Raw genomic sequence first — 22,000 nt, 5'->3', positions numbered from 1 at the left:
AAATGAAAACCCAGCTTGCTGGGGGCAAAGTAGAGATGACTGGGAAGGCCATGGCAAACAACCCCCAAAATATAGTCTGCCTAGAACAGGTGTGTCAAACTTGCGCCCCTCCAGATGTTCATGAACTACAATTCCCATCAGTCCTTCCCAACATGAGCATTGGCTATACTGGCAAGGGCTGATGGGAACTGTAGTTCATGAATATCTGGAGGTCCGCAAGTTTGACACCTGTGGCCTAGAATGTCATGATGTGACGTCACCCCATGGGTCAGTAATAACCCAGTACTTGCACAAAGGCCTTTCTTCACCTTTTCAAATTTGAAACAGCCTCTTGAAGCAGCAGATCCTGAAGAGGGCATCACTGTCCTACCTCTAATCCATAGGTGTCAAACTCGTGGCCCTCCAGATGTTATGGACTACAGTTCCCATCATCCCCTGTCATGCTGGAAGGGAATGATGGGAACTGTAGTCCACAACATCTGGAGAGCCACGAGTTTAACACCTGTGCTCTAATCTCTATCTCTGCATATCATTTTTCTAAATTGCCCCAGTCCAGAGCAGGTTAGCATTATTTTAACTTCCTATTTTCAGTGCAAAAGAATCTACGAAAAGAGCTGTCTCAATAATATTTGCCATACTGTTTATAATTAAACATAATATTCTAATGTTTTCCTAACAAATCATATTGCTGCTTTTTTTCAGTTGTCCCCAGAAGACCTTATCTCCTTATTGAGGGGAAAACAGTGCGCATGCTCCCTACTGATTCTGTTCCCTATTGTTCTGGTAGGATTGTGTGGAGATGTAACACCAGTACTAAAGGTTTTGCATTTCTCAATTTTGCACTTTGCCAATTCTTTTCCCTTAAGTAATAATAGCCAATTCAATGACAGACAATGCACAGCATAAAGTGAGCAATGCTTTGTGCTTCAGAGCACTGAACTACATCTGCTGCTTTGTTAACTCTTCCAGTGCTAGGAGATACTTCTGGATTTCTTCACAGGCAAATTGTATTCAATGACGTTATGATTCTTTCATATTCCTCATACTGCTGAGGCTTGTGCCATAGTGCAAAGGAGAATCATCATGGATAAGTAAAGGATAAGGCTGTAATACTTACTAACTGATACAAGTTTTCCCAAAAATCCTGAGTCATAAGGCGAAATAAGGCTAGGAAAGCCCAACTGAAAGTGTCGAAGCTGGTGTAGCCATAGTTTGGATTCCTCCCTGCTTTCATGCATGTATATCCCTCAGGGCATTGGCTGCAGACAGGAGGGAAGAAGATTCAGCAAGTTGGCACGAGAGGAGCATCAGGCTCCAAAGGGGAAGATGTAGCACTTTCAGCAGGTCTTAATGGAACCTGTACATTGACAGACTGACTTGATTATCAGAGCAGTTCTTTCGTCTACTCAGGCGCATCTATGCAACTTTAGGGCACACACATGCAAAAATAGTACATAAAGATCAACTCCGGATATCTCAACAATTTACCAACTTTGAGTTCAGTTCTATTAGTGAATGTCCCAACAGAAATCAGAAGCTAGAGATCAAATGTTGACAAACTGACATATTCTACTGGTTCTGGAGGGTTTTCCAGGCTGTGTGGCCGTGGTCTGGTGGCCACACAGCCCGGAAAACCATCCAGAACCAGCTGAATCTGGCCGTGAAAGCCTTCGACAATACATTGACATATTCTAGTTTTATAGTTTTATCATGTTGCAAGCTGCCCTGAGCCCTTTCGGGGATGGCGGCCAATAAATCAAAAGTATAAATAAATGAATGAATGAATAAATAAATAAATATTCGCTAGTCACCAAATACAGGGCAAGACATCCAATCAACTCCTTTCACAGTCCTTTTCTACATCTGGAAGACTGACTGGACAAGACAATTTACGATGCAAACCTAAACTGAGTGATGCCCTCCTAAACTCACTGAAGTCAATTGGCTTAGAACAGTGTAATTCTGGTTAGAATGGCACTATTAGGATGTCATTTTTGGGGGGGAGGGGGGAGTACATATGTCATGACACCTTGTGGAGGATTAAAATCTGAGTTGTCTTCCCCAGCTTGTGGCTGCCTGACATCTTTAAATTGGACTTTGTGCTTGCATAGGAAACGCTGAGCCCAGAGCCCGACATGTACAAAATTGATCCCTGTGCTTCACACAGATTTTGAGGAAGAGATTGTGTGTACACGGCCTACTCATATAGGACATGATGTGCACAGACTGTCACTCAAAGGAGATGTCTCTGCATTAATGTATTTGAAATGGGATAGGTACACGCGGGTCTTAATCCATGAGGTATTGATGCTTAAAACCTATTTGCTTGGGGCTAATAAGTTTATGTAATAAAGAACATAGATCTTTAAACAGCCCATGGTAAAAAGGCACAAGGTAAACAAATGGTTTTGCACATGAAGCTATTCCGGTGCTTTTGGAATGGTATCCATCAGTATTGATTTCCCCCCCTTTCCAATAGTGGTTTGTCAAATTGCTTTCTGGAGATTTAAGAGAGGGAGAAAAAGAAATTAATTTTGAGCGGAGAACTTACCCTGCATCTGAGCTGTTCCCACATAACAAAGGATCAAGAAACCCAGGTAATATGTAAAAATTTGCTAGAGCAGATAGAAAAAGGAGAAAAAAGGAAATAAGAATTGATCAAGCAATAAGGAATAATAGCACAAAAACTGAGAACATTGAGCCATGAGTTGAGAAACTAGCATTCCTACCACCTAAGGGGCAAAGGCACAAAGTTGCTTTGGAACTCTGTCATTTCAGGATGCTGATGTGCAAGTAGCTAGGAGGAAAGTATGTGTTAAATGATTGATCTTGTATCTGTGGATTGTAGGATTTAGTTCTAGCTCTGTATAGATGGGTACAGCTACATCTCTTGACAGCTATTGCAACAGAATAACATGTTTACCCTCTTTTAGTGATCTAAAAATCTTTAACAGGTTTTTCATAGAATCATGGGCTGTTTTTGCACGGGTGGATTACAGCGTCCCAGGGACGCTAAAAACAGCGTCCCTGGGGAGGGGTTCGCACGGCCACTGCCACTGTATCGCAGCAGCAGCGGCCTCGCAACCCCCGAGCAGTGCAAAGCCGCTGTTTCCGAACCTGAGCGAGATTTTTCCCTGAGCGAGGTTTTTCAGAAACAGTGGCTTCCAACCACTGCCGTGCGAATGGCAGCGGCTGGAAGGCACCATTTCCCCCCTTTCCCGAATGCCTTACCGTCCCTCCGACCTTCTGGCGTGTCGCCCAGGCCAGGGGACACCCCCCGCCCTGCGACTTCAGAGCTGTTGCGCAGGGCAGGAAGGCATGTTCCCTAGCCTGGGCGACACGCTGGAAGGTCGGAGGAACGGTAAGGTGTTTGGGCAACGGCACAGCCTCTGCGCAGGCTGCGTCGTCTTCCCGCCCCTACCGGGACCGTTTGTGCGAACGGTCCCGGGGGGTATGTCGGCATCATATATGCCGATGCACCCCCCGAGCGTGGCCGTGCGGAAACGGCCATGGAGTTGGAAGAGACCACAAGGACCATCAAGTCCAACCCGTTAGTATGCAGGAAGACATAGTCAAAGCACTCCAGACAGATGGCCCTGTTTAAAAACCTCCAAAGAAGGAGACTCAACCCCCTCTGAGGCAGTGTATTCCACTGTCGAACAGCCCTGTCAGAAACCTTTTCTTAATGTTTAGGTGGAATCTCTTTTCCTGTATCTTGAATCCAATACTCCTTTTACCAGTCTCTGGAGCAGCAGAAAACAAGCTTGCTTCCTCTTCAACATGACATCTCTTCAAATATTTAAACATGGCTATCATGTCATCCCTTAACCTTCACTTCTCCAGACTAAACATACCCAGTTCCCTAGGTCTCTCCTCATACAGCGTGGATTCCAGATCTTTTATCATTTTGGTCACCTTCTTCTAAACCCGTTCCAACTTGTCAATATCCCTTTTGAACTGTGGTGCCCACAATTAGACACACTATTCCAGGTGACATCTGACTAATGCAGACTAGAGAAGTACTATTACGTCCCTCGATCTAGACACTATACTCATATTGTTACAGCCCATAATTGTATTGGCTTTCTTGGCTGCTGCATCACACTGCTGACTCAAGTCTCCCAGATCGCTGATGACTAAGACTCCCAGTTCCCTTTCACATGTAGTGTTGTCAAGCCAGGTGCCACCCATCCTATATCAGTGCATTTCATTTTTTTCTGCCTACGTGTAGTATCTTACATTTATCTCTGTTGAAATTCATTTTGTTAATTTTGGCCCAGCTCTCTAATTTGTCCAGGTCATTTTGAATCCTGACGCTGTCTTCTGAGGTATTAGCTACTCCTCCTAATTTGGTGTCATCTGCACATTTGATTAGCATGCCCTCTAGTCTGTCATCCAAGTCATTGATAAAAATATTGACTAACACTGGGTCCAGAACAGAGCCCTGTGGCATTCCACTAATCACTGGTCTCCGGGACGAAGATGATCTATTGGTGAGCAACCTTTGGGTTCAGTCAGTCAACCAATTATTAACCCATCTAATAGTAGAATTGTCTAGCCCATATTTTACTCGCTTGCTGGCTACCTTCTGGGCACTTTGATACAACATCTGCTTTGCATTCAATACATTCTGAATTCTATCTCTAGCATCCCCAATGGAAAGCATTATATAGCAGGTGATATGAAAAACCAGTATTTGAAACCCTGGGGAGCCACTGCCAGCCACAGCAGACAATAGTACGAAAGATGGGTCAGATCGCTTTGATCAAATACAAGGCAGAATCATGTCAAAGTCTTTAGCATGAACCCTCCTACTCGGAGTCTTCTTCCACTTGCAGGAAGGCTGTTTAGGCTGGATGCGCATCCTCTGGATGCATGCTATTATTCCATATTAAAAATTAGAATATTTTGGTGGCCTGAATGGATGACTCCTGAAGTGATACCCAGTTCACAGTGAAACTGGGGAGAATCTCAGGAATTGGTTGTAAAAATGGCCTTCTACTCAACTGATTTTAAGGACTGATGCGCAGAGACTTTCCAAGCGTAAGAAACAGACCAATAAGGTAATACAAGACAAACATGGATTGCCAATGAAAAACTATTCGTCAAAAACCACTCTCCAGAGACTAACAATGAAATTTGGGGTTACAGGGATGAGCCAATGAGCCTTACAATAAGCATGCACTACGCACAACAGAGATAAACTTACACATGTTGTTGGAGTATTCTTCCCAGTCAAAGCCCTTGGTGCCATTATCCAAGTAGGTCTCATTGAGGTCAATGGGCCAGATCACACACTTGTTCCTTAAATTCCCCATGAACAGCTGTAGCCCGATTAAAGCAAACACACTGAGACAAAACACTGTCAAGATCATCACATCTGACAGCTTCTTCACAGACTGAATCAGAGCTCCCACAATGGTCTTTAAGCCTAGGGAAAAGGAAAGCCATTATAACACTCCTGCACAATCTTAGGAAAAATTACTTAGGCATAATTATATAGACTACCTAAGGTGCCCTGACTAGGGTGAAGCCAAAGACAATTGAGTATGAGCTTTGGCAGAATTTTGTCCTATGGATGAAAGCCTTCACATCATGTATTCCAAGACTAGCCCAGCAAAGGCGAGCCTAGCTTGAGAGTTTCATCTGTCACGTTAACATAAAGAAACAAAAGCATATGGGCCCACTGTGAAAAGGCATATTTCAGAACTCTAGGATATGAAAATATCAGTCTGCATTTCACTGCCTCATTCTAGCAGACTTTCCTTGTAAGGTAAAAGAGCAATAAGAACAGATCCTATCTTGAGGTAAAAATAACAATTTCTTTTTCAACACTTGGAAACTTTTGTAAATATTAAAAACAAATCCCTTCTTGTCTAGTAAATTAAAAAATAATGTTAAAAAGTTGTGTATCGACTCCCATTCAAACCACTCAGATATTCTATGAGAGGAAGTAGGTAAGGGGGGGGGTTCTTGGGTTCAACCCCACCCATAACATGTCCAAAGCTCCGCCCCCCGTTTGTGGGTTTTTTGTATTTTAAAGTGTTTTTTGGTTCTTGGCCTGCAGGGGGCGCTGTTTTTAGGCTAGCTAGCAGCACCAAAATTTCAGGGATTTGTTGGGAGACTCTCCTGATGATACCACTCAGGTTTGGTGAGGTTTGGTTCAGGGGGGTCAAAAGTTAGGGACTCCCAAAAGGGGTGCCCCATCCCCCATTGTTTCCAATGGGAGCTAATAGAAGATGGAGGCTACACCTTTAAGGGTCCATAACTTTGGACCCCCTGAACCAAACTTCACCAAACCTGGGTGGTATCTTCAGGAGAGTCTCCTAAAGATATCCTGAATGTTTGGTGCTGCTAGCTTAACAAATGTACCCCTGACAGCAGGCACCCCCCAAATGTCCCCAGATTTTCGTTTTAAATCAACCCCCTTTGGCATGGATTTAAAGAGAGAATCTGGGGTCCCCAGTTAAAACAACATTGAAAGGGATGCTGTTTCAGGGTGGAGGAGAATCCACCCCCAAACAGCTTTACTTTCAATGTTGTTTTAACTGGGGACCCCGGATTCTCCCTTTAAGGTGGATTTAAAAGCAGAATCTGGGCTCGCTAGTTTAAACACCATTGAAAGTGATGGTGTTTGGGGATGGATTCCAGCTTCACAGCAGCTGCCCATGGGTGTGTGTAAAACTCAGATTTTGCACCGGGCTCCATTTTCCCTAGCTACTTCTCTGCCCAGAGGGGAGGGCAGAAGGGACTGCCCGCAGCCAGCTGGGAGTCCAGCCAGTGTGTGTGTGTGGGGGGGGGGCGGGGAGGCAGGGGAGTCTGCCATCCCCAGCCTTGGGGAGCTGCTTTTATAAGCACTGAAGTCAGGGACGGGACTTGGGGAGGTGTGGCCATGCCCCCAGGGGCGGGTAGGGGCATGGCCCCCTGAACCCCCCCTAAAAATCTATACCTATGTCACTGATTCTATGGGTGGAATGATTCGGTCGTGTGGTGCAAAAATTTGGAATCTATTTATATTAACTGATGATGTTCTAAAATCCTTAAAATGTTCTGAAATCCTTATAAATGCAGAGAAGCTATATTGATAAAGATAAAGAGAATAGGCCAGATTCATTAGCAGCTGCAGCTAAACACCTTTGCGCCATTTCAATTAGCCAGATCCATCAATGGAAAGAATGCACAGGGGAAGGATTCTAGCATTCAGGTGTGTGAATGCAGGTCTCTCCTTCATCCTCTCATACCTCCCTAGCCAATCAGCACTGCTAAAGCTGACTGCAGTGTACATCTGCTTAGCAGGGAGAGAGCAAGGATTTCACATTTTTTGCTGTTTTGGATGCCTTCCCATTGGAGTCTAATTTGTGAAAGAGCACATTCAGGACCCCTCGTGAATTATTTTACCCTTTACTATTTCCATGTTTCCAGAAAACATCACATTTCTGGAACAGATTGCCAGGACTCAGCAAAGAGATGTCTGATACTGATTGCATGAAAAAGTGCAGTGCAAAAATGTACAGCCGGGGAAGGGGGGGATAGACTTTTCATCAGTAGTGTCTGTTCCAGGGTATTCTTGGACATAGAGGACAATCTGTATAGACCAGCGCCACAGTAAAATTTCCCTTTCCTAGAGGAATTTAAGATTATAATATTACATGTGGGGGGCTACAAAACCTGTGGGGAAATCCCATCTCCCTGTAATGTGGGGGAGTCCCATCTCCCCCTCCCTTCATGATTCCTGGTCTCCTCCCCTCTCACATGTCTATTTTCTTCCACCTACTTCCCCACCCCAGTTAACTAAGTAAATTAACCATCAAACCCAATTGCTATTCAGCTCATATGGATTTTGAAATGAGCATTAAAATGAGGTGCAGCCAACACGCTTCTTATCAAACTTAGTAACCAACTGCAGTGCTTTCCCTTCAGCACCTGCCCCACTATCCCTTTTAACTCACTGTTCTTTCCTCCAATTGATGCAAATTAAAAGCATACCTATCCTTTCCTTCATTGAAAAACTTACAGCTGTTTCCAGTGGCCTCCCATACAGAAGACGGATTGGGCTCCCATCCCCCTAAATTTCAGAAACAGTTCCCTGATCATTAATTGGGCCAAACCATTCAGTAGCAGCACAGTTTTCGCATGTGGATGTGGTTAGCTCAGTGTTTCCCAACCTTTTCGAGGTCAGGGTACCCTTGACCTCACTCTTCATATCTCACGGTACCCCTGCCGCCACCCCCCACCTTCCCCTCCCAGAGTGAAGGGAAGCATGGGAGGGGTGGCTGCTGACCTTGCGGAAGGCCCTGCCCCATGGGCCAGCTCCATGTCCTTGCTGGCGCCAGTGGGAGACACCACAAAAATGAGGGGGGCAGTAGTGTTGCCGTGGCACCCCAGGGGACCACGGAACCCTGGTTGAGAATGGCTGAGTTAGCTTTACAGCAAGTTAGCAGTAACAAGGAAAATGCACCTTTGATATGGCGAGAAGCTCATTTATGGGTGTCAGGGCTAGAGATGCTATTGTTGAGGATCCTCTGAATTCTCATGTGACGTGAAACATTATTGGTTGGGCTGTTAATTGCCCAGCCTTTGGGATCACCGGAAAAAGCCTTAGAAAATCTCTCTCCCTCCCCTATGCAGACAATTGTTGAGCACTCTTACATACTGTTCCTTCTGTACAGCAGCTTTGGACAACCCAGTAATGTCAGGGCCAAGTAAGGATTTTGGGTTCCCATATGACTGTCTTCGGGAGGGAAGGCAGCATGGTATAGCCCAATTTAGTCAGATCTCGGAAGCTAAGCATGGTGGGCACTTGGAAGGGAGACCTCCAAGGAAGACTCTGCAAAGGAAGGCAATGGCAAAGCAGCTCTGTTTGATCACTTGCTTTGAAAGTCCCCTTCCTGGGGTCACCATAATGACTTGATGACACCCCTCTCTCTGTCTCTGTCTCTGTCTCTCTCTCTCTCACACACAGAGATGACTAGCTTCTGAGAGAATATGTTTTGTCTGCTTCATGTTGTTTCTGGTTTAACTAAACCTTGTCTTTGATCTAGTGACACCATGACTAAGGATAGCAGGAATAGGGCATGCAGCTGTGAGCTGGTGAGCACACTGAGTCATCACACAATGAAGGCCTGTTCCTACAAAGGAGTGTACCCCTACCAGAGACTTTGGTGATAGGCAGGAAATAAATGTACAGTAAATAAATAAATAGCCCACTACTTATTGTACAGTGGGATAGGTTGGATATAGTGTATGGGTGCTGAGCAGCTCAACTGAACTGTTAATTGCTTTATTTTTCATTTTGTTTTATGTACACCTCACTTTGTCTCCATGGGTACCCCAATCTGCTTACTGGCATTCTCCCCTTCTCCATTTTGGCCTCGCAACAATCCTATGACGTAGGTGTGGTTGACAGGGTGTGACTGGTGCAAGGTTACTCAGCAAGCTTTCATGGCAGAATGGGGATTTGAACCTGGGTCTTCCACATCTTAGTCTGACACTCTAACTACTACACCACACCGGCAATCATTTCTGTGCAACATGCTGGGGCAGGGGTATGAAGTGTGACACTTCTCGGCGCAGTTCATGTGCAGACAAGGATAAGCAAAGCCAGCAGTATTGCTAGCCAAATTTGGAACCTGGATGGCTCTTCCCAAAGGATTGTAGCTGTTATTCTCCACTGTGTACCCACCCTTAAATATGTTGGTAGTTTATGGCATAGATCAGCATTTTTAAAAAAGTAGTTAAACCCAAGAGGGGTTGTCTTGGATCTTAATTTAGGTAGGGTTCTGGGGGCAATTGTAATATTAGGCAGACACAGAAAAACTTGTGGAGATACCCTAGAAGAGATTTCTCTTACAAAGCTTTAAAAGGAAATATTCTTTGTGCTGCCTGTTGCCACAAGGTCAAGAAAATATTCAGAATACAACAGTCTCCATGTAGAATTGTTGGGCCATTCTATTAAAAAAAAGCCCTGGATTTAAAGAACTCTTGTACAGGAATAAATATACAGAGGAACCTTGGTTTTCATTGCCTTTGGTTTTCATCGGTTTTGGTTTTCATCGATTTTTTCAGTGAAAAGTTTGTCTCGGTTTTCATCGATTTGCCTCGGTTTTCATCAATTTGCAGTAAGGTGCAGGGGTTTGTGGAGAAAAATCACCCGGACAAAGCTGTTGCAGGCTGTGTCTGCAACTTGTTTAATGACAATGTCTTGCCCCATTTCAGACAAATCTTAAAGAGGCGTCAGAAACAGACCTCTTTGGACAGCTTTCTGGTGCGGCTCTGAAGCTGGTCCTAGTGTTATTGTTTGTTACTGTTTTCAGCATTAAACACTATGTTTATTCACCAAAAAAATGTGGTTTGGGTATGTTTTTTGGAGTGCCTCGAACGGATTAATTGGATTTACATTGATTCCTATGGAAAAGTTTGCCTCGGATTTCATCGGTTTCGGTTTTCATTGATTCTTTTTGGACGGATTACCAACGAAAACCGAGGTTCCACTGTAATTACAAGTATGGTATGTGAGTGGCATAGCTATACAAACCATCATAGTACCCATTCCAAATGTTCAGGGAACACCATTGTTTATCAGTTTTAGTTTTGGGGACTTAAAGGGGACAAACTCTTAAAGCGGCATTTTGAAAGCCCAAATCTACAATGTTGTCCCTCCATCACAGTTAGGAAAGGGCTGTATTTGTACTGAAGCAGCAGCAGTAGTAACATCTAAGAACCAAGGAAAGGACAATTTATTTACCCCCCCCCCCCCCGCCATGTTTTAGTCAGTTGACACAACTCCTGGAAGCACTAGCAGCTACAGAATCTAGCTGCCTGCAGGGAAAGAAGCCCTTACTCTAGGGATGAATACAACAGGTGCTATCTTGCCCTGGTTGCTAGGTATCAAATTTCAGGCAGTGGACATTTTCATCAATGATTAATAAAGAAAACTGTCATTGTGGGGTTGTGTTGGAGTGTGGGCACCCCGTCTTTTTTTTGAACATTGTATTATGTTCAATTTGTTCTGATTTTCTCTGATTGTAAATCTCAGGCTCCTTCCACACATGCAGAACCATGCACTTTCAATCCACTTTCACAACTGTTTGCAGGTGGATTTTGCTATTCCGCACAATAAAATCCAGCTGCAAAGTGTATTGAAAGTGGATTGAAAGTGCATTATTCTGCATGTGCAGAAAAGGCCAAAGACTTGCTCAAAAGTAAAAAGTGGCATATAAATATTTCAAGTAAACAAATATAATACGGATGCCTTCTGTAATCTAGAGGCCAATTTCCTTTAATTATAGCAACAGTGTGTGATTGACTTGCATACCTCTGATGGAAAGGAGAAAGAGCTAATCTTTCAGAAGGATCAAGAATTGAGGGGAACAGATGGCTTTCTGCAGATGGATCAGAAACCTATTACATTTTAAATGATAGCAAAGTTTTCTTTTGGACTGGTTGTTGTGGTTTTTCCAGGTTGTGTGGCCATGGTCTTGTTAACAATTTGCCCACATCTCTGGACAGCATCTTCAGAGGCCTGTCTTGGAAAGACGTGCTTCTCTCCATAAAAAATCATAATCATCCAGAGTATAGCAAGCACTACCAAATGGTGAAGCCACCTGAATTATATGGGCCAGGCTCAAGCAAAGGTTGGAAATGTTATATCTTGCACAGGGTTTATATTCCAAGAGAATATGAAGAACATATGTTACTATACAGTCCAAACGTTTATTTAGGTGGCCATTGTGATACAGTATAGCATCAACTTCCATTATCTGTGGGATTCATTTAAGTGGCCTTTTGATAACAGAAATGGCTCTGCTGAGGGAATTTCAGAGCATTCTGTGAGTTGTTAGCTCAAATATTACACTGCTTCCATAGGGTTGGCGTGTCAGGGACTGAACTATGCCATCCTGTTCATGAAAGGAGACAGCACCTCTGGTCCTCATGATTCCCTGGGGCCCCCTGCACCACTGGATCTTCATGAGAAGCCACCCCCCCTTCTTTGCCACAATTGGCTCCAACTTGGAAGCCTGATGTCCTGATGGATCAACAACCAGTTTCCATCCAATGAAGAGAAGTCTGGGCAGCTCAGGATATTTTCAAGTGACTCACAAGTCCCCCACAGTCTCCCCCAGGTCCACAGGTGGCAGACAGCCAGGACTTAAGCCTGGAATGGGCAGAGGAGTGCGTACCTGGTAGCCAGGAGTCCATAACTGGAGAAAGGCAACATTTCTTAAACCTGGTAGGACCTAACCATTCCTATAGTAAGAGGTGGGACTTGCAGCTCCCTTTTGATTCTTCAGTTGAGTCTCATCCATTGCTAGATCAACAATTCTCCAACTCCACTTGTGCTAACATTGGTCAGCTCCTTACAGCCCTCCCACTCCAGCTCCTAACTTGTGGGTCAGCTGCAGCCTGACCTAGTCTTAGCTGCCTTCAGCTGTCCCATGCATTTTTCCTTCTCTGCCACTGACAGTGAAGAAGGCATTGATAATAATGGGTTTTCCCCACTTTCCCATCTTCCCTGCAATCATTTTCAACCCTGGGAAAGATTATTCCTAGAGCCCACATGGCCAAGTGGGATCCAGTGAAGAAGGGGAAGGGGCAAAATTCACTCTTCTTTCCTCTTCCATCAGTGAAGCTCCATTGACAAGAGAGGAAGGGGTGATTTTGCCCCTTCCCTCTTCTCACTGTATCCCACTTTTGTGCATGGCTGATTATTCCATGCAGTTCCTGGGACCCCAGGACGGTCTGAAGCAACTGCCAGGGTAGAGGGAAAGTGAGGAAGAGCCTTGATAGGTACACAGAGATCCATTATCTTAGTGTGAACAGATTGTTGGATTCAACTCATGAACAGAAAAGGGAATAACTGGCAAAATGTAACATCTGATTCAGTCCTAAGTGAGAGGTCCAAGCTCAAATGAGTAATTTTGCAGAGCAAGGAACAAAAAAAAATCTTGGCTCGAACAGAGCAAAGAACCCAAGCTGACATCCTAGTCACTGTATCTATCATCTTCTCCGAAGGGACGTTTCCCACATTATTGAAAGATAACCGCTATAAGGAAAATACAGTTTACCACAATATGAGAAGGTATAACATGTTAGCGCAGCGATATAAACACACTGGAAGCTCCCCTGCTTCCCACTATAACAACGGCACACCACACACACTTTGTTGGACAGTTATATAGAGTCACTATCCAATCAGCTTGTGGGAGTAATTGCTGACTAGCACATTTTCCTTTGACAGCTGCTGATCTAGATCTGAATATGTCAGTGCCTATTTCATTTAGCTCAACATAACATGTATTCTGTATTTTATATTTCATGTACTATGCATATAATAGTTGGGCAGCCAACTCGTGTGCATGTGGCACAATACAAGTCCACATTGCTGTTTCACAAGTGAATGTAAATGTGGTTTTTCTCCTACACATAGAACAATCTTGCCTGTAGGAAACAGCCCTTGTCTAACTGCCTCCAGCTTTTATATTTCCTTTTTCTTCCACCCTAGATTATTCTCTGCTACACTGTCAAATTAGGTATCAAATGGATCAAAAAATAGGAGTGCTTCTGCAGTCTTACTACGGCTCTTTCTGCACAGCAAATTCTGAGCAGGTTGCAGCCGGGATAAATGAACCTGGCACAGCCCCAAGCTGTCTACATGGCTAACTGTCCTGTGGACAGCCAGTGTATTGGCTGGGGCGTGTGCCTTCACATGAAGATGCTTAAATTTTTTTTTCAAACTTACCTGCCTCCAAAGCACAGCTACGCAGGCTGGCACCCATGCTCCCCCAGAGCCTTGATGGAGCCAGCAGCGCCTGTGCGGTTCCGCAGATGGGAGCCAGGAGGGACCCCCCCAGCCCATAACGCACCTCACAGCATGTGTTTGGCCGCGGCCGCAAGGTGTGTTAAAACAAAAGAATTGCAGATACCGCGATTCTTGTAAAACCTGGGGAAACCTGGGGTAGACTCACTTCAGAAGCAGGATCCATGCAAAGTTCCCCCCAATCCAGGTTTTATCCCACCCTTAACCCCTGTTGACTGGCCTGTGAGGAAAGGGCCTAGGTCTCAAAGCTGGTAACGGTCACTTTTAAATTTTACACAGTTGTATACTTTCACTGTATGAAAAGCATAGGTACAAACATGCAGGTTATACAGGGCTGGGGTGGAATTGCTGTTGAAGAGTCATGCAATTGTTGATTGTCAACTAGAGCTGGATTTGAGATTTCCCAAACAGATAAAAATTAAGCAAAAAATAATAATCATACAATATTTTGAAAAAGTTTCCATTCTGCATTTTAAATTCTCTTTTTCATAACATCTGTAGTTTGGTTTTCTCCTAGATATGGTTTTCCCAATTAAAAAAATACTTTAAAATCTGTTTATCCTGCAAAAATGTGACAGTCATCATGGCTGTTTACAAAGTAAAAATGGTGGAAATTTCTCAATGACGCTCAATGAGACTTTGTTTTTGATCAGTTATAGAACTTAAGTTGGTTGTCTGAAGGGCCCTTTCATGCAGAATGCAAGGCCTGTCAAAAATGTGGCAGTGCCATTTTTTGAAAAGGCAGTGGACAAGGAAGGCAAAAGACACAAACTGGAAGTGCAAGACACAGTCACTTTTAGTGGTTAGAAGCATTTCTCACCTGGAATGACAGAGATAGTTTTCAAAGCTCGGAGAACTCTGAAAGTTCTCAAGGCTGACACATTCCCAAGGTCCACAAACTCTGTGACATATCTGCAACAAGGGAGGTCACACACAAAGAGACACAATGACAAAAACACACACAAAATATGGGAGTGGGGAATAAAACAACAACTACAGACAAAGCAATGCGTCACTCACAGGGAGCTGCAACTCAACACCTAACACCAACTGCCTTACCTGGGATTACTGAAATAGTTTTCAAAGCTCTCAGTACCCTGAAGGTGCGCAGAGCTGAAACATTGCCTAGGTTTACAAACTCTGTTATATACCTGCAGAATTAAACCAGAGTTAATGGCACCAGTTGTGGTCACCTGGCTTTGTTTTCCAAGTGTCATGTTCATTTGCAGGGAAAAAAAAACATTTCACAACTCAAAGTGCTTTGGAAATAGCATTTTTAAAAGGGGAAGAGGGGAAGAAAAAGAAGCAAGGATGCAAATTCCTAAGCAGAGTTGCACCTAAGGTTGCCAAGTGGCCAGAAAAAACCCAATTCTGTCTCTTTAACAGAAGTTTAATTTGCATAAATCAGTTGTTTAACATTTTATGGCATAGGGAGCTAAACAACATCACCTCATAATTGCCACAGATCAAATGGATATCAAAAGGATATTTAGATGGTCAACCCAGTGGTGGGATTCAAATAATTTAACAACTGGTTCCGGTGGTGGGATTCAAATAATTTAAACACTGGTTGTTTACAAGCACCATTTTAACAACCAGTTCTGCCGAAGTGGTGCGAACCTGCTGAATCCCAACACTGGGTCAACCTCAGAAGTACCTGTCTATTGATGTTGTAGCTTAGTTTAGGACTGCACTGGGAAGTCTCATTTATCACAGGATGTTTTGACCAGCATTACTTGCCAAGCAGTTGGCCTATACACTTTGGCTTTATTGGGGGAGGATTTCTTTAAGAGTGAACCAAAATGCACTCTTGGACAATGCTAATGAACTAGGAATGTGGTACTAGGAAGCCAGGAAATTAGGCAGCACACCAGTAGCTAGAGAAACTGGGCAGTGGATCAGAATTTGATAACTTGGATGGGTTGTCATCAGTCTTCTAACAATATCATGAAAATAAGCAGCTCTAAACACCCATAAATAAATTTGTTTCCAGATCCTATCGCATAGTATCTGAAATGAATCACCACCCCCAAATGGTGTCTTGTTGCACCTTAATGGTTAACTAAATTTTGTTCAGGCATATGGCATATCCATATGTCAGTCTGTCAGGTGCCACAAGACTTTTGGTGGCTTAGATTTACATAGTGGTCCATGGAAGAGAACCCTGGCACGCTGGATTCCACTCCCCATTATACTCAATACAAATGTTGAAAAATCATGCTCCAAAAGCGGATCAAACCCCACCTTTCAAGAGCCAGAACTGAGATGTGCAATATCAAAACACCCAACTGTAGAGACAACAATTTAATAGCATGATTAAATGACATTTTCCACAATCAGTTTCTGGTGGGTTAAGCGCTAGATTGAGTTCAGCTGTGGTTGATGCCAACTGCACCAATGGTAGCAGTGACCAAACTCATTAATGCTTGAAACACACAGCAAATTAGCTTCTGTCTCCCTTAATGCATACATGTATATGCTGCCCAGCAATTGGGTTGTTCGCTGCATGTCAGATCTGAAAGACAAACTGACCCAGCCAAAAAAAGAGAGGCAAATATAATCCTGTGCAACATTATCTATAAGTTCATTCCATTTTTACTGATCCATTGGTATCAAAATCAGAACTCAAAGAAACAGGAAGTCCTGAGGCAGAGCCAAGATGGGAATTTCTGAAGGTTATTCTTAGCTTTCATCTGGGTCCAGAATAATCAAGAACCAATGAATAACCTAGAACTGATCTTAATCAAGAAAGATCTAGAAGTAACTGTGTGAGATTGATCCAAAATACATTAACCCTGGAGCAGTAGATTTATGTGGAATGAACTCAGTCTTGCATCCTAATATGAAAGTATCAGATATTTGAAAATTACTAGGGGTTACTCTGGAATGTTGAGAGGGATTGGCTGATCTGTATCTTCAACTGCCTGCTCCTTATTTTGCTTGCATACAGAGCCTGCTGACATAAGGAGGGCCAAACATGTAACTTACGCCATCATGATGACACTGAAGTCTAGCCAGTTCCATGGGTCACGAAGGAAAGTGAAACCGTCTATGCAGAAGCCTCTTGCAATAATTTTCACAAGTGATTCAAATGTATAAATACCAGTGAACGTATACCTGTCAGAACAAAGAATGATGGAGCAGAGCAGAACGCAACTTGTTAGAAGGTATGTTCTAACTCCTGTGCCCCTCCCCCACAAAATGTGCAAATCAAAATTTCCCACTTCAAATTCTATAGAGTGGCATTTATAACAAGGGAAGTATATTTACTGGCTGTAATGTTTTTTAAAAAATTAATTTATGTCCTTGTTCTTTGGCAAATGCAATTGTGACTGGATACTGCTTTCAAGGGTTTTGGCAGACAATGCATTCATCTGGTTGACGTAAGCAATGGCCCTTAAATTATGACTGACTGATTTGAAGCATAGGTATTGTATGTGGTAAAGGGGGGCAGGGGTTACCTGGCACATTTGGATGACATCAGGAGGGTCTGCGCCTGGCTATAGCATAAAGTTAGGCTCATTCTCCTGTCTCTAATTCCATCACTGTGCCATAGATCAGAAGCAAATTGCAATCAAGGTAATCAACTAGAGTAGCATTATCTCATACCATGGAGCTGACATGCTTGCCTCCCCCTCTCCAACTGGCTACCACGGCTTTAAAGAATTAAGAAAGACATTTTAAGAAATTAAAAACAAAATCAGCTTTGTTACTTACTCCACCTGCTTCGACCAGTCCGGTGGGTTACTAAAAGTCATGAACACACAGTTCGTCAAAATAGTGCACATAATGATCATGCTAAATACTGTAGAGAAAAGTCAAGGAAGAAGGAAACATAACAGACTGCATATTCAGCCCCAAATTAAAAGTCCCCTACTAAGGTTCTTTTTATTACACTTGTTAGTATTCTCAACACTGAACACATGAATTTGCCTTACGCTGAGTCTGACCCTGCTGTATCCCAGCATATTTACTTTGACTGGCAATATCTTTCCAGGGTCTTAGGTAGAGGTCTTTCACATTACCTACCATTTGATACTTTAAGATGGAAATGCTGGGGAACCTATGACCTGAATGAAAAACAGATGCTTTGCTATTTTGTCACAGCTCCACTACTGCAATAGAGGCATTGTAGATAACTACTATAGGCAATACTATAGCTTTTCTGCTGTGGTTATGGTGGGAAGTCCCTGGAGTCTTGCTACTGTAGATCACTGTGTTGTGAGCCTCCAGATATGAGTGATACAATCCACCAAAGTCCTAGAGCTGCCCCAAAGTACATTCCTGTCATGCTATGGACTAAGCTGACTTCGAGATGTAATACTATTCCAGAATTGAAGAAGTGCCTACAGAAAGATACCAAATGGTACATGGCTTTTTTGCATTATAGTCATTTTGAGATTACACTGACTTTACTGATCTGTTTAGACTTTTTTCTGCTATTTAATTACAGATGAAATACAAGATTCAAAGAATCGTACAGTGCCATACCATTTTAGACAGGATGTTGTGTCTTGTATATTCCATGTACATATAAAAATCTCTACACACATACAAAATTACCATTTTGTGGCAAGGGCTATAGCACATTCTTCATGATATGCTACATGCATGTGTATGTACACATTTTAATAATATGAGACAGTATTTGTACATATGATATCCATCAGCATTGGTTTTAATGGACTCAGAAGGGAGTAACTATTTAGGACTGCACGAGAAATTGCTCAGTATCAGATGTCATTAATCTATGAATGGTCACTCCAACCTTTGGGACTCTCATTCATTGTAGAGCAATGTTAATATAAGTTGAGCTTGTTAGCACGGATGGATGAAAGAAGTAAAAATGCAAGCCTTCAGTTAAAAATGTAAAAATACATATAAATACATTGTGGGAATGTAATATACAAGGATTCACAGAGCAATTCTCAACAGAGTTGCACTCTTTAAAGCCTGTTAACTTCCATTGATTTAGCAGGGTTTGACCTTTCATTGTTATGCCAGGACAGAATGTGGAAGGGAACGTGATTCTGGCCACTACAAACGGATCCAACTCCTCACATGAAAAATAAAAACAAAACAAAAAGCGTTTCACGTTTGGAAATCACTGCTTAACATCTAATGTCAAGGCTGTAGAACTGTAATGTAACCAGAGCTGATGCCTTTGATTTCATTATATTTCACAGTGATCCTATCAGGGATATGTCCTAGGAAATTCCCCAAAGGTACAGATCCAAAAAAGTCTCACTTGTTCATCAGAAAGAAACAATTCGGTTCTTTGTTTCTGAATACTTTGTTAAAATTATAGAAACACTGAGTGTCATCCCGCTAAGACATTAAATACATCTGTAAATCATTAAACATAAACTCATCTATGAGAATAATAACATGAGCAGCTTGCCGATATTCATATTAACAAGTGTGTGTGTGTGTGTGGATTTTGCTATTCCGCACAGCTTCAAAGAAATACATCTTGTCATTTTACAGCAGGCCAGTCTACGCTGCAGTTTGGGAATTATACTATAACCATGAGTCATAGATGCCCGGACGCTCCTGGAGAGAATTGGTGAGCGCATACAGAAAAGAAGCATTTGTAATCAATATTGAATCAGTTTCCTGCGTTTGGCAATTTTGTCCACGCAAAGGACATCCTGAATCATTCTTTTTCCTGTCAGGGGATGAGCAACTTTACCATTTTTCCCTCTGACATTTCTGTGTTCACAATTATCTCCCAATACACAATTCTTTTCAGAAGTGCAAGGAAGTGGGGAAACAAATGGGTTAAATTCCATACCACCATTCCCAACTCAACTGCAGTCACCCGTGCCTGCTTTTCATTTAAAAATCCAGAAGATTATCATTATATCTAATTTTGAATACAGCCCTCTCAAAAATACAGAAAGAAAATTCACAACATAAGGCCATATTCAGATGGGGGAATTTAACTACAGACTTGGGGAGATCACTGGGTTTGCAGAAAAATCCCACAACAGGGGAAAAGTGATTTTTTTTTAAAAAAGCCAAAACTTGTAAAAGTCTTCTAGATATAGCGCAAGATAGAAAAGCCGTATAAAAAAAATCTAAATTGTAAAAGTCTTCTAGATATAACTTCTAGATGGGACCTAGAAAGACAGAATTACAATGATGACAATCTATTTTAATAATGTGTTCTATTCAATGTTTCCGTCATTTTAAAATACTGTTTTCTTGACACCATTTTTGCCTCAATGCATGTGATCTTTTTCTGTTTACCTTCATTGATTATTTAGATTCATAACATCCTCCTTTGGGGGCTTTGTTTAATTCTCCTGTAACTGCAATTCATATTTTTGCTGGCACATGATTAGGACAGGTCTAAAGGCCAGCTACTGAATACTGAGTTAAATTTCAAAAACAAAGTTGAAAGCATTTGTTCTGATTTTTCTGTAGGTCACAAGAACTACAGTTGTGTCTTCAGCACAACACAGTGGCAGGCATACACTTTTTCTTGAAAAAGCAAAAGGGATTTGCGCTGTTGGCTTACGGATCTATAACAGCATGCATTTGTAAAAACAACAATAGCATGGGCAGACTGGAAAGTGAAAATGACTTTGGAGCAAATCAAGACAAGTAGCTCCTACAGTTCTAACAATGGGCATAGGCTCACCCATTCCTTCCTCTCCAATCTGGCACCAATACAGGAGGAGGAAACTGGTAAACTGACTTGAATCATAACTGCCACTGAAAGGCCTGAACGTCAAGTGGGGCTTGACAAACTGACTGAGGCTCATTCTGCACACGCAGAATAATGCACTTTCAAACTGCTTTCAGTGCTCTTTGAAGCTGTGCGGAATAGCAAAATCCACTTGCAAACAGTTGTGAAAGTGGTTTGAAAACGCATTATTTTGCGTGTGTGGAAGGGGCCTGAATTTGGCTTGGCTCTTCTTCCTGCCAGCAGCCTTCTGGGGCAATGAGCAAATGAGAATTTCCCTATAAACCAGTCCTCGCCTAAACAACAGGTAGCCAGTTTGAAGACGAAAGAGCAACCCAGAAATATTTATGCTCCTGAAGGGGAGCCACACATGACCTGAAATGGTCCATGAGTGGAGTTCCACTCAGAGAACAGAAATTCCTCCTGAAAATCTGCTCAAGGTTTAGGGGATCTCTAGATGCAATTGTGGATATGATATGAGGGTCTGCAGAAAAAGGGAGGGATCGACAACAATCCCCTTCCTGCTTGTGGAGGAGTTTGGATTTATATCCCCCCTTTCTCTCCTGCAGGAGACTCAAAGGGGCTTACAATCTCCTTTCCCTTCCCCCCTCACAACAAACACCCTGTGAGGTGGGTGGGGCTGAGAGAGCTCCGAAGAGCTGTGACTAGCCCAAGGTCACCCAGCTGGCGTGTGTTGGAGTGTACAGGCTAATCTGAATTCCCCAGATAAGCCTCCACAGCTCAGGCGGCAGAGCTGGGAATCAAACCCGGTTCCTCCAGATTAGATACATGAGCTCTTAACCTCCTACGCCACTGCTGCTCCTTGTGGAATTGTGGAAGCACCTTCCATTAGTGGAAATAAAACATAAGATCCAAGTCTGGGAGCATTCTTTATATTTATTTAAAATTTATTTATATAGGGTCCTCAGTGTACATGACTACAATTAGCACAACGTGCAAGAACAGTTTCTCACAAAGACAATGGATGGGGGTTGGTACAAAAGTATCTGGCTTTTGCGGAATAGAGGAGAGATTTCAAGGGCCTGAGGATTATTATCCATCCCTGACGAAAGGAGGGAAGGCACCCAATCTGCACAGGTTGCCAACTGTACTTCTGAGAATTAAAAATAAAAACTTGTTTCATTTTCATGACCAACGTATGACAGTTTTAAAAAATCAAATAATTCTGACACCAGCTCTTTTAGGAGGGGGGAGGTTGGGGAAGGTCTGGAGATTTTGTTCTGGATATTTTAACACTTTTCCAAACAGCAGAACTCCCTGCTGACTCAATGTTTTCAAAAGCATCCAGCCCTGAAGTAATCCAATCGACTGTGGGATTTTGTTCCAAGACATCTTTATTTCTATTGTTAAGAAACTTCCTTCACCATATTGCTAGCTCCTGGGACCTCCCTCCCTAAGGTTAGTGGAATTGTAGCACAAGAAGACTAATACTGAATGGGTTCATCAATGTGATGGGATGTTGTGAAGGAGAG

General features: G+C 42.8%; 1 protein-coding gene across 1 annotated transcript in view; it reads right to left on the bottom strand.

The window, feature by feature from the left end:
- The window catches only part of SCN8A (sodium voltage-gated channel alpha subunit 8), a 151,788-nt gene that overhangs the window by 73,017 nt on the left and 56,771 nt on the right, over positions 1 to 22,000 (bottom strand). Inside the window, exons 4-9 of the mRNA XM_048488370.1 lie at positions 17,534 to 17,623; positions 16,805 to 16,933; positions 14,637 to 14,728; positions 5,210 to 5,431; positions 2,552 to 2,615; positions 1,118 to 1,259 (exon numbers count right to left, since the gene is read on the bottom strand). Of these exons, the coding sequence (XP_048344327.1) occupies positions 1,118 to 1,259; positions 2,552 to 2,615; positions 5,210 to 5,431; positions 14,637 to 14,728; positions 16,805 to 16,933; positions 17,534 to 17,623 (739 nt within the window). The remainder of the gene's footprint in view (positions 1 to 1,117; positions 1,260 to 2,551; positions 2,616 to 5,209; positions 5,432 to 14,636; positions 14,729 to 16,804; positions 16,934 to 17,533; positions 17,624 to 22,000) is intronic.

This window comes from Sphaerodactylus townsendi, linkage group LG03 (assembly GCF_021028975.2).
Source record: "Sphaerodactylus townsendi isolate TG3544 linkage group LG03, MPM_Stown_v2.3, whole genome shotgun sequence".
NCBI lineage: Eukaryota > Metazoa > Chordata > Lepidosauria > Squamata > Sphaerodactylidae > Sphaerodactylus > Sphaerodactylus townsendi.
This window is presented reverse-complemented; position numbering and strand designations above follow the sequence as displayed.